The sequence below is a fragment of the Protopterus annectens genome, chromosome 5.part0, assembly GCF_019279795.1.
Source record: "Protopterus annectens isolate FY-2018-M chromosome 5.part0, PAN1.0, whole genome shotgun sequence".
Taxonomy (NCBI): Eukaryota; Metazoa; Chordata; order Ceratodontiformes; family Protopteridae; genus Protopterus; species Protopterus annectens.
This window is the reverse complement of record NC_056735.1, coordinates 772,562,847-772,576,896: the sequence shown is the minus strand read 5'-3', so window position 1 is coordinate 772,576,896 and position 14,050 is coordinate 772,562,847. Positions and strand designations below refer to the sequence as shown.

The 14,050-nt window shown below is 35.5% G+C and overlaps 1 protein-coding gene across 3 annotated transcripts in view; it reads right to left on the bottom strand.

The window, feature by feature from the left end:
- The window catches only part of ATM (ATM serine/threonine kinase), a 3,174,581-nt gene that overhangs the window by 111,212 nt on the left and 3,049,319 nt on the right, over positions 1–14,050 (bottom strand). For all 3 annotated transcript variants that reach the window (XM_044072618.1, XM_044072619.1, XM_044072620.1), the window contains one exon: positions 12,640–12,703. In XM_044072618.1, the coding sequence (XP_043928553.1) occupies positions 12,640–12,703 (64 nt within the window). The remainder of the gene's footprint in view (positions 1–12,639; positions 12,704–14,050) is intronic.

The window sequence follows — 14,050 nt, the reverse complement described above, 5'->3', positions numbered from 1 at the left end:
AGTTTACTGGGCCCCTGTCTAGCAGTGACACAGATGTGACTCCTGGGGTAAACTTACGATCTCCCATCCACTCATCAAGATTTCTCTTGAAGAGAGTCAGTGAGGGCCTCTGCCTAATATGAACTGGGATCCTGTTCCAAAGCATGGGAAGCCTCTGGGTTATGAATCTATCCCTCCAACATGTCCTATTCATACTTGTGCCGAGGTTTAAGTCTTTAGCTCTCGTGGTCCTGATGGATTTGGATTTTTTGAGGTGGAGCATGTCCATCAGATCCTGATTGGACATGGCCTTGTACGTCAGGCAGAGATCACCTCTGAGCAGGCGGTATGCTACTGAATAGAGCTGAAGTTTCTTTAGTCTGGCAGAATAAGACATATGTTGGAGACCCTTGATCCTTTTGGTGAGGTACTTTTGTGGTCTCTCCAGCTGTTGCAAATGCCGGGTGAGGTACATACCAAATGGGGCATTGTACTCAATCATGGGTCTGATGAGGGAGGAATATAGGGGTACAATGACATCCTTGGATCTGGATGTGAATCCCTTCATGATGAGGTGTGCAAGGTAGAATGTTTTTCTAACCACTTTGGCAACGTGGGTGTCAAATGAGAGGTCGCTGTCTACTTGGGTCCCTACATCTCTGATTACTTTTTCCATACTCAGTGGGTTGCTGTCTATGTGATAATTTGTGGGTACTTTGTTTTTTCCAAAAGGGATGACTACACATTTTTTGGCATTTAGTTTAAGGCCGTGACTACGGCACCAGTTGTCCGTTTCAGTGAGGCCTTTTTGTAGGATGTGTGTGTCTGCTGGTGTATCGACTATGGCACCTAGTTTGCAGTCATCTGCGAACTTTGTCAGCCACTTTCTCTTTGTGTTTCTCCTTCCTGGCCTCTCTTTCGCCCTGTTTTAAAGAAGGAGTGTGAGTCCCGGACAGGGAAGGAGGACCACAAGTCTGAACAGCCACAGCTATGGTTGAAGAAGGTGAAGTAGTAGAAGTCGCTGGTTCAGCTGGAAGAAGACCAGCCAGAATCAACTTGGCCCTGCAATCCCGCAGGGCCCGAGGTTTGAAGGCTGCACAGATCTTGCAGCCCGAAGTGAGGTGGGGGAACCCCTAAACACACCACGCACAGAGTGTGACCATCGGCCGGCGACAGCTTATGGCCACACTCTGTGCATTTAGAAAAGGTCAGCTTTTGAGATTCTGACATAGCCACCTACACCAATAAAAGCTAACTAGCCAAACGCACGCACACACAAGCCAAGGGCGGGAAGGGGAGGCCTACACTAGGGAAAAAGTTTAAACTTTCTCTGAACTTTTTTTTTCTTCTTTTTTTATGGAAAACTCGAGGAGATTGAGGGAAAAAACTAGCTACTCGCACCACACTAACAATCGCACAGCTAAAGTTAGATCAAAAACCCCCACTTTACCTGCCTGGAGCTCAGAGATCATGTCTGGGCGAAGCCGTGGCAAACGAGATCTGAGGATTGGAAGGAGGTTGCAGTGTAGTATGGGTAAGGGGGTGGAGCTTGGAGCTCGGATCTTTAGCTTGGGGAAGCTGCCAGCTCGGATCTGTATCGGATCCAAAACCCACAGGTTGATGATCAAATGAAGTTAACTACTTCAGATCAATAATTTTCAGCAAATACTCTGCTGTCTCCAATTTTAGCACTTTTTTCTTCTTCCTTCTGCCACAGTTTTGTCAGGATCAATTCTTTTTACTGGTATGCTTGCATCTTTACTAATACATGTCTTGGCTGCTTTTTCATGGCTAGATTTGGAGCATACACAATGTGCCCTTTTAATTAACAAATCCTGCTGTGGAATACCAGTCCATTTGCTTATTTGCACTTTCATAAAATGAATGCAGTCTGTTCTTGCCAGTTTTTCTGGTGCAACACAAAATCTGTTTTTTTTTTTTTTTGCATGTGTCTTCTAACTACCATTTTTTGAAATTGTTCTTTATGAAAAGGCTCATACTCAGCTAGCCTTTTCTTCATTTCAGACTCTAATTTTGCAGGTTTATCAGCTCATCTGAATGGCTAAAGCTTCTTCTATTTTTATCCCCAAATTTTACTGGAGTTGATATATTCCTCCCGGTTTCATTTATTTTAATCACTTCTGAGTAAACTTTATTTATTTATTTTTTTTTGCTGAATTAAGAGCTGAAGCCTGAACTGCTTTTTACTCAACAGCTACAGGATTCTTTTCAGCCAATGTCTTCTCCACACCTTATCTGGTTGATTTTCCTTTCAGGTTCCCTAAATTTCTTCTTTGATGGCATCCAGGTAGTATATTTACTAGCCAGTAACTTAATTTTACTCAAGTGGACAATATCACTAGGTCTTACCTCTCTCTGTTTCATTTTTGATACTAGGAGAGCTGAAACTAAGCTGTTGGTCAGTGTACAGCCATATTGGAAGTCCTTAGTGCTAGAATACTTCTGTTACGTTTCCAACCACTTCATTAGTGTAACAAGGTTTATTTAGATGAACAATTAAACATACTATTTTGTACAACTTGAAGTTTGTAATTTAAATCTGTGGATTATTTAAAAAATCCCATAAACATAGAATCAACAAGTCAATTTTACCAGTAAGCCTTAAACAATTAAAATTTTAGTGCTGTAAACAGATTAATGGACTCGACTTGCACTTTTTAGAATTCACATGATAAAACTAAAATTCTGAAAAAATATTATAATTAAACTTTAACTTATCATTTTAATTTCAGCAATATGCATAAAGTAGTACTAAGAACAAACAGGGTAATGTGCAACCTGGTTTCAAATAAGACTGCTCAGTGCTCTATGATAGAACGATACAAAAAAAAACAACTGAGGCCTCTGGAAAGAAGTGCTACAGCAGTCAACTGGCTAACACTTCATAGAAATGTGGTGGCCTAGGGGCAGGGCTAATGTAAATTTGCCATGTGTCCTACCCCACAGCCTTACAAAAATGGTAGAGCGATTCAAAGACAAGACATCTGCATTATTTCAGAGCACAGTAGTAGGACTGAATGCACTATTTTATCATGTTCATCTACTGCTGTGTATCGCAGCAACTGGCCAGTTAGCACTGCCATTTGACTAAGAGACATGCACAGTAGTTACTAATGATCTTTGTGGCTTGCCCATGTCTCTCAGACACTAGTTAGCGCTACAGCACTATTAGAGCAAAACACAGAAACCTTAAGAGAGGTACATGGGACATAGCTAATTTTTCTAAACACAAGTTACACTTATAAAAATAAAAAAAAAAATGTAATGGCTGTTTGAAACGCTTCTCCAATATCGTTCAATAAATGTAAGTTATAAAGGCAGGAGAGCGAAAAGGCAGTATATTCACTTAGAGTACAGCACACATGCAAATAAAGCTTAAAAAGTCACCAAGCACCAAACAGTCGATAATCCCAATATGTCAGCAAATATCTCAAGTCCACGTTGTGGCCAATAAATCCACTCGCTAATAGTATATAAACTCAGTGTAGAACCATGTATATTCCAATTTCTCAGCAGTATTCACTTCACCAGCTAAATAAAGGAACGGATCGACCACATAAGTATATCGAAAACCAAAATTTATTCAAATACAAGAAAAACGGCAAGCGCTTTCACCCGTAGGCTTCTTCAGGCCACGGATAATTAAACATTTAAATAGCTTATATACCTTCAAACAATTTTATTAATAGTGACATAATTTCCTGAAGTTAATTACCATCTTTCTTATTCAAATAGCGCTTGAATAGAGTTAAATTCATAAAACAAATAAAACAAATAATTCTAACTATTCCAAAAGTATATATCTCTTATATAATATATATGCATGTATTAAAAACAATAAAAGTGCACATAAAAAGTGCATTGAATTGTATATTAAAATGTGCGTTGAATTGTGTATTAAAACACGCATTAAATATGCATATATTAAAAACGGCAACCTATGCATTCATAAAAGGCTCCATACCGTGCGCAAAAAACATACAATTCATTCCGCTAACATCAATAATCTAATTCAAAACACATAATTCAGAACTAAGTACAAAATATTCCACTACATAAAATGAACGCAATTCCATACTCAGCCGTTTAACAAACACAACGATGTATTAGCACATAATACAGTGTGATTGCATATGCACCTAATATATATTTTACGTGCATCTTATAACTATAAATAAATAACTAACTATTCAATAAATGTAATAAAAAATTCAAATAGATCTCTATCAACTATATATATTAAATAATAATAAAATATACAGTTACATTTATATTTATAATTAAGTATAGCAAATTTATTGTAGTATGTGTATCAAAATATATAATAATTAGATGCATCAAATCTATTATAGCATAATATATATCACAGTGTAATTCATTAATCCTAATATTTATTAACTTTTAAACTCCTAGCCCTTAATATAGGTTTTATGGGAATTCTGTCATTAAGTCCTGGATCCCGATGGGCCCTCAGCTTAATAATCCATTTACTTTCATGTTGCTCAGTTATATTACGTATTGGTCCTCTCCTAACAGTAGGTGTGTTGACATACATAACCATAAATTTAAACTTGTGTTCTATTGAATTATTAATTATATGTTTGGCCAATGCATTCTTATCTGACCCTATCCTAATATTATAGTAATGCTCTCTAATCCTTTCTTTCAGCCGTCTATCAGTCTTGCCCACATAAAATGCTGGGCAAGACTGACAGACCGCCAAATACACCACATGCATAGTCTCACAGGTAGCATTACAATGAAATTTAAAGACTTGCTGTGTTACTGGATGTATAAAACTTGCAGATTGGTCTATCATGTGACAAAAATTACATTTCCCACATGGTCGGGTATTAATAATAACATCACTCATCCGTGGAGTAAAATCAACTCTATTTGGACCACAGAGCATTCTATATAAATTTAACTTATTCTTATATATAAATTTAGGTATATCTCCCACTACCTCTGAAATTATTGGATCAACTAATAAGAGGTCCCAGTATTTCATATAAGCACTTTTAACCTCTTTAACATCTTGTGTGTAGTAAATGGCAGCTATAGGCCTACCATTGCTAAAATTATCCCTTATATATGTTGTTTGTTTAACATTTTTACTTTGGTCAGCAAAGTATGGATATGCACGTCCCTCTCTAAGAATTTCCATATCAATTAAACCTTCCTGTATTTCTTGAGGTTTATATGATCTTTCCAAAAACTGTCGTTTAAATTGCATCATTTTCTTATTATATCCTTCTTGTGTAGAATTCAGCCTGGATACCCGCATAGCCTGGCCTTTTACCACGTTCTTGAATACATAACCTGGGTGCATACTGGACCTATGCGGATAGGTACTTCTGTGACATGTTTTTCTATGTACCCCTGTATTTATATAACCATTAAGAATTTTTTCCACATAAACATCCAAATAAGGGACAAAACTCTGTGATGCTGTCATAGTAAATTCTAAATATGATGTCAATAAGTTAATTTCTTGCACAAAAAGTTTCAAACATTCTTCACTGGATTTCCAAATTAGGAAAAGGTCGTCCACAAAACGGACATAGAATCTTACATGTTTTTTGTAAGAATCCAGTGTGAACAATAACCTATTTTCCCAGTCAGCCATCACTAGGTTGGCGTAGCTATTGGCACATGAAGTGCCCATAGCCATACCATCCCTTTGAATGTAAATTTGATGATGAAAAGTAAAAGTGTTGTAATCTAATACAATACCCATCAGGGTACATATAGTTTCTGTTTGAGAAGTAGTATGGTGTGGTTGCAAGCATCTGTGTAGGCATTCAACACCCTGCTGGTTTGAAATGCTGGTAAATAATGATGTTACATCTAAAGTAACTAACTAATAATCAGGTATTACTTTTTCTTTTTCCATATATTCATACAACATATACAAAAATTGTCTAGTATCTTTTAAAATATATGTATATCTTTCTACAATGGTTTTTAACTTAGATTTAATGTATATAGATAGGGGTTCCATTATCCAGCCCCTACCCGCTACAATAGGCCTCATTGGTGGTGAGATCGGATCTTTATGCATTTTTGGAACCCCTTGTATACAAGGTATTCTGGGGTTATCTACTTTGCAAAAATTAAATAATTCTTGGCCAATTCGTTCTTCCTGGAGTAGATTTAAAAGTTCCATATTGACCTTGGTAATGATTGTATCAACTCTATTAGCGTTAATCTGTTCATAATAGTGGCCATTTGATAACATATTCACCATACTAGTTATATATTTATCCATGTCCATAACAACTGTAGGGCCCCCTTTATCGGCCGGTCTAATCATTATACTTGGATCACTTTTTAAATTTTTTAAGAGCTTTTCTGGCACCAAAGGTCAAATTACTATAACATTTTCCACCCCTATTGGCCTTATTTTGTTTATGTAATTCTTCTTCTACTAATCTTGAATATGCATCCAACAAAGGGTGTATAGTTGGCACATAAGTGCTGGGTTTTCTAAAAATATGACCATCTAAGCGTGTTTCAAGTGTAAAATACATGGTATTGTTGAACAGCTATTTCCTGCCGGAAGAAAAAGCACTTAGGGAACAAGTTATAGAACAACAAAAGAATATATACTCTATGCTCCCTAAACATGTGGCTGATAAGGGTATGGAGAAACTGTTGGAAAATGTGTTTCTATTTGAGAAAAGATTGTTGGAGCAAAAACAACACAAAATAAACAGGGATACAAAGGACTTTGCAAGAGGTCAGGTCTTTACTTGGCCTAAAGAAGAAAGAATTGTTAATAAAAAGGCTAATGATAATATAGATACTAATAATGTATATATGAATAAAAATGTGGAAGTGACATTGAATCCTGTTAGCTTCAATGCTGATAGAAATAGAAATGTACAACATAATATAAAAGCTAATAGGAATATTAATAGCCCCATAAATGATAAGATGGCAACAGATAAAAGTAGTAATCATATAACAGTGACAGCAATTGTACACCAGGAAAATACTGAAATACAACAAGTTAATGAGAATATAGAAGGTCAAGAATGTCTTCCTTTGGATGAGGAAGAAACATTTACTAATTCAAAAAATTCTAAAGAAGATGATGTTGTGAGGAGAAAAACCTTGAAATTTGGTGCTAATAAAGCCGACGATAAAGATATGATCCCATTCCCCATAGGAGAAAAATGGAAGGGAGGGGGCAGGGACAGGTCCATGAGTCGGGGAAGACAAAAGAGGAGAATTACAGATATAGAGCATACGGGGCCAACAATAAAGAAAATGTGGAACAAGAACCTAACTCATTAATATGGAATATATCTGGTAAAGTTCTTACCAAAGAAGAGAGTGAGGTTTTAGAGAAAGGCCTTACATTTATACCTACTATAAAAAGTGATATAACTGAAACAATAACTGACTTAAAACTATTTGTTAGGAATGTTCAGTTAAAAATAGATTATGGTAACACAAAAACACGCTTAGATGGTCATATTTTTAGAAAACCCAGCACTTATGTACCATCTATACACCCTTTGTTGGATGCATATTCAAGATTAGTAGAAGAAGAATTACATAAACAAAATAAGGCCAATAGGGGTGGAAAATGTTATAGTAATTTGACCTTTGGTGCCAGAAAAGCTCTTAATTTAAAAAGTGATCCAAGTATAATGATTAGACCGGCCGATAAAGGAGGCCCTACAGCTGTTATGGACATGAATAAATATATAACTAGTATGGTGAATATGTTATCAAATGGCCAATATTATGAACAGATTAATGCTAACAGAGTTGATACAATCATTACCAAGGTCAATATGGAACTTTTAAATCTACTCCAGGAAGAACGAATTGGCCAAGAATTATTTAATTTTTGCAAAGTAGATAACCCCAGAATACCTTGTATACAAGGGGTTCCAAAAATGCATAAAGATCCGATCTCATCACCAATGAGACCTATTGTAGCGGGTAGGGGCTGGATAACGGAACCCCTATCTATATACATTGAATCTAAATTAAAAACCATTGTAGAAAGATATACATATATTCTAAAAGATACTAGACATTTTTTGTCTATGCTGTATGAATATATGGAAAAAGAAAAAGTAATACCTGATTATTGGTTAGTTACTTTAGATGTAACATCATTATTTACCAGCATTCCAAACCGGCAGGGTGTTGAATGCCTACGCAGATGCTTGCAACCACACCATACTACTTCTCAAACAGAAACTATATGTACCCTGATGGGTATTGTATTAGATTACAACACTTTTACTTTTCATCATCAAATTTACATTCAAAGGGATGGCGTGGCTATGGGCACTTCATGTGCCAATAGCTACGCCAACCTAGTGATGGCTGACTGGGAAAATAGGTTATTGTTCACACTGGATTCTTATAAAAAACGTAGGATTTTATGTCCGTTTTGTGGACGACCTTTTCCTAATTTGGAAATCCAGTGAAGAATGTTTGAAACTTTTTGTGCAAGAAATTAACTTATTGACATCATATTTAGAATTTACTATGACAGCATCACAGAGTTTTGTCCCTTATTTGGATGTTTATGTGGAAAAATTTTTTAATGGTTATATAAATACAGGGGTACATAGAAAAACATGTCACAGAAGTACCTATCTGCATAGGTCCAGTATGCACCCAGGTTATGTATTCAGGAACGTGGTAAAAGGCCAGGCTATGTGGGTATCCAGGCTGAATTCTATACAAGAAGGATATAATAAGGAAATGATACAACTTAAACGACAGTTTTTGGAAAGATCATATAAACCTCATGAAATACAGGAAGGTTTAATTGATATGGAAATTCTTAGAGAGGGACGTGCATATCCATACTTTGCTGACCAAAGTAAAAATGTTAAACAAACAACATATATAAGGGATAATTTTAGCAATGGTAGGCCTACAACTGCCATTTACTACACACAAGATGTTAAAGAGGTTAAAAGTGCTTATATGAAATACTGGGACCTCTTATTAGTTGATCCAATAATTTCAGAGGTAGTGGGAGATGTACCTAAATTTATATATATAAGAATAAGTTAAATATATATAGAATGCTCTGTGGTCCAAATAAAGCTGATTTTACTCCACGGATGAGTGATGTTATTATTAATACCCGACCATGTGGGAAATGTAATTTTTGTCACATGATAGACCAATCTGCAAGTTTTATACATCCAGTAACACAGCAAGTCTTTAAATTTCATTGTAATGCTACCTGTGAGACTATGCATGTGGTGTATTTGGCAGTCTGTCAGTCTTGCCCAGCATTTTATGTAGGCAAGACTGATAGACGGCTGAAAGAAAGGATTAGAGAACATTACTATAATATTAGGATAGGGTCAGATAAGAATGTATTGGCCAAACATATAATTAATAATTCAATAGAACACAAGTTTAAATTTAGGGTTATGTATGTCAACACACCTACTGTTAGGAGAGGACCAATACGTAATATAACTGAGCAACATGAAAGTAAATGGATTATTAGGCTGAGGGCCCATCGGGATCCAGGACTTAATGACAGAATTCCCATAAAACCTATATTAAGAGCTAGGGGTTTAAAAGTTAATAAATATTAGGATTAATGAATTACACTGTGATATATATTATGCTATAATAGATTTGATGCATCTAATTATTATATATTGTGATACACATACTACAATAAATTTGCTATACTTAATTATAAATATAAATGTAACTGTATATTTTATTATTATTTAATATATATAGTTGATAGAGATCTATTTGAATTTTTTATTACATTTATTGAATAGTTAGTTATTTATTTATAGTTATAAGATGCACGTAAAATATATATTAGGTGCATATGCAATCACACTATTATGTGCTAATACATCGTTGTGTTTGTTAAACGGCTGAGTATGGAATTGCGCTCATTTTATGTAGTGGAATATTTTGTACTTAGTTCTGAACTATGTGTTTTGAATTAGATTATTGATGTTAGCGGAATGAATTGTATGTTTTTTGCGCACGGTGTGGTGCCTTTTATGAATGCATAGGTTGCCGTTTTTAATACATGCATATTTAATGCGTGTTTTAATACACAGTTCAACGCACATTTTAATATACAATTCAATGCACTTTTTATGTGCACTTTTATTGTTTTTAATACGTGCATATATATTATATAAGAGATATATACTTTTGGAATAGTTAGAATTATTTGTTTTATTTAATGTTTTATGAATTTAACTCTATTCAAGCGCTATTTGAATAAGAAAGATGGTAATTAACTTCAGGAAGTGATGTCACTATTAATAAAAGTGTTTGAAGGTATATAAGCTATTTAAATGTTTAATTATCCATGGCCTGATGAAGCCTACGGGTGAAAGCGCTTGCCAATTTTCTTGTATTTGAATAAATTTTGGTTTTCGATATACTTATGGGGTCGATCCATTCCTTTACTTAGCTGGTGAAGTGAATACTGCTGAGAAATTGGAATATATATGTTTCTATACTGAGTTTATATACTACTATCGAGTGGATTTATTGGCCACAACGTGGACTTGAGATATTTGCTGACATATTGAGATTATCGACTGTTTGGTGCTTGGTGACTTTTTAAGCTTCATTTGCATGTGTGCTGTACTCTAAGTGAATATACTGCCTTTTCACTCTCCTGCCTTTATAACTTACAAGTTACGCTTAATTAACTTAGTACTATATTAATACAACAAGACCAAAAAAGACAAAATTAGCATTTCTTCAAGTCTGACATCTGCCCAATGCTGAAATGGCATGGAATGCCACAATATATGCCATATGAGCTTTTGAGTCTGGCTCATCAATCCCTGACATTTTTTTGCGATTGACCCTCCTACTGTTATGGTATGTTTCCTTTATTGTTGTCAGTAGGAGGTCTGTTTAAAATGCTACATGTAGGAGTTAAGGTTCGTTTCATTGAATTTATGGCTTTTACAGATACACTTAAGGCTTTTGTGGCGCAAGTCTTCAGAACCGCTGCATATGCAATGTATGTAGCGTTTGCTCACAGTGTGGTACTGATACTGACAGTTTAGCTTCAGTATTCTGGATAACGTACGTTTTTCAGTCTCACGGATACTTAAGATCTTGTCAAAAAGTAGTGCATTTTCTGTGAGCATGAACATCCATGCTGTCAGATTTTGAAAGACTTGTAGGAAGTCATAGTTTGGGTGGCACTTGCCAGTGTCCATACACTTACAGTTTCTGGTCCCCGTTGTGGATTAACTTTGAAAAATAGTAGCATCAGTATAATACAGGACATCCATTTGGAGGGACATGATTTTTTTATGTTTAACTTCTCAGAGATAACTTTTCCAAGATGATGGCTTCATATTTGAAAGCCATTTTGAGGTAAGTGCTCAGGACAACCATCTGAGTATATGTCATAAAAAATAAAAGCCAAATAAACTCAAAAAATTACAAAAGGATGACCTAAATATAATTTCATCAATAAGATAGTTCTAGTATGCTAAAAATACTAAGCATGACCCAAAGCCCCAACAGATTTGGAGATTTATGGCCTACTCAACATTTGAAATGCATGCATACAGTTAATATCTTATGACCTAGGCAGACAGGAAATTAAAAGAAAACTAACCATCACCTTCAGTTTAATCGTCTGTCATGTCCGTTTTTAACAAATGTTAATTTCAAGAGAATGTCAATTTACTACTGCTCATGTTGGTTGTTGTATCTTTTCATTACAAGTGTTTTTGTTTTGTTCTGTTTGGAAAAGAACACTCAATGCTAAAATCTGAAATAAATATTTAAAGTCAAGTCCTAATTGCTGTAATCAATGTAAATGTATAAAAAAATTATGTACCTTGAGAAACTGATAATTATTTTATGAAACTGGGGAGAGATTGCTAAGGACAATGGTATGGTTAGTTTGGCCCAGGTCCACTAAACTGCCTAGAGCCCAATTTTACCAAGATCTGGCTCTTCTCTATGCTACTAGCAATCCTTAGTAATATTTATAATGTACTAAAAAATGCTAACAAATGCAACAACTGAAAGAACCCTTGCTCCAAAAGTTCCACAGAAGACAGTCACATGTATTGAAATCAAGGGAACAGGTTGTGTTGAGGGTCTTGCATGACATGAGCTAGTTTAATGACTTCCGTCACATCAGCTGTCAGCACAGGAAATAATTCATTAATTTGCTGATTACCCACTAAATCCAATAAAGGGTTACAAGGGAGACAGGGCTTATCCCAACATTCACTGGATGCAGGGCACAGAAGCTCAGCCTAAATAGCATTGCAAAACCATTGCAGGAGAAACGCACACAAACTCACTCTCATATAGCATCTACACATCAGGGAAATTTAGAGAATCGCCCACTAATCTGTGGTACATCTTTGGGATGTGGGAGGTAACTGAAGCACCTGCTGAAACCAAAGCAGACAAGACCATGTAGAGAAGGCACCTAGCAGAGAATAGACCTAAAGAACCAAATAACGTGCATCAATAATACTAAACATTGTGGCATGTATATCCCACACTGGAAATATATTTTTTATTTATTTACATTTTGGTTACCAGGGTAGACCAGTGATCACACCATAACCAGCAGCAGGCTCAGTTCTGTAAAACAAATCATTAAATCATGTTTACCTGAACAATGGTCAACAAGGCCTCCTGTGAATTCCTCATGACATCCATGGTCTTTTCACAGCACCTAATCACAAAAACAGTTTTTAAAATGAAAATACCTTTTTTTTTTTTTTACATTTTACAATATTCTTTCAGTTCTATGCTTACTTTTCTCCTGAAACAAATGTTCACTTCTGTGAGGAAGTGAATTGGACAAATACTAATATAAACATATTTTCCTCCATGTCTTCCTGAAGCCATGCATTAACTTCACAAGCAGTCATCATAACCACATTGTCTCCCTTCATACACGCTCCATTATGTAACACTAACCCCCCCCCAGCAAATAAATAAAAGCAATGAGAGGGGAAACCTCCAAAAATTCTGATTCACTCAGAAATCAAGGCTATCTGCCCTGCAACACTTCAGGATCATAAACAGTTATCAAAGTTATATCAAATATCAGTTATCAAAGTTATATCAAATATCAAAGTTCTCTGATCTCCTTCAGCTTTACCTTCACCGCTTAAAACAGTGTTATAGTCAAAAAGCTGTATTAGCAAACACTGTTGAAAAAAAATAAGTATCATGTGCTCAAAAAGAACCCAGCATTCCTAGGTTTTAATACAGTTTCAAGGGTTGAATCTACTTCCTCTTCCAATCCCATAGTTTGAAAGAAATCAAGAAAAGTACACAACTGCCATTTCTGAGACAAGCTTGCTTACTTCTGGCCACTGCTATCACAGTATTTTTGTATTACACTGCCAAAGCAGAGATTCATTACTCAAAGCAGTTTATCTTCATGGCCACTCTATTTGTGAAGTCACAATACGTTACTCAATTTTCATCAAGAAAATTTACTGCCCCAAGGACTTATAAGATGGGCATACACTAATCAACAGATTGATTAGAGCTCTCTCAGCATGAAAGCTGTGACTGAACTGTTCACACAAGTTATTTGGGGAAAATTCAGTTGCTAGCTAGCAATTGCATGGCCTGAATACCAGCAATGAAGAAATTTAGAGAAAGTAAAAGGAAATAAATCAAAAAGGGGAAGAAAAGCTCTATCTAAAAGATCTTGCAGCTGTTCAGCAAAAAGCAGTTCAAATTTCAGCTTTGGTGCAGGATATGGTTTCCTATAATGCAGAGGGAAAAAATAAATCAAATGCATATATGAGGTGTTTAATGTGAAACACTGAAGGGAAGTCAAATAACAAAAGGCTACAAAAATAGAAACGTAACTTGCTATTCAGATGAACTGCTAAAGCTATTCAGAAGAACTAAAAAAATCTGAAAAAAATCAGAGGTTGAAATAAAAAAGTGGCTGAGCATGAGACTTCTGAAGAAAGTACAGTTGTGTACCACTTACCATAAATGTAGATGTTCGAGTGTATTCATTGTTGCAGTCATTACATTTGGGTAATCTGCTGGC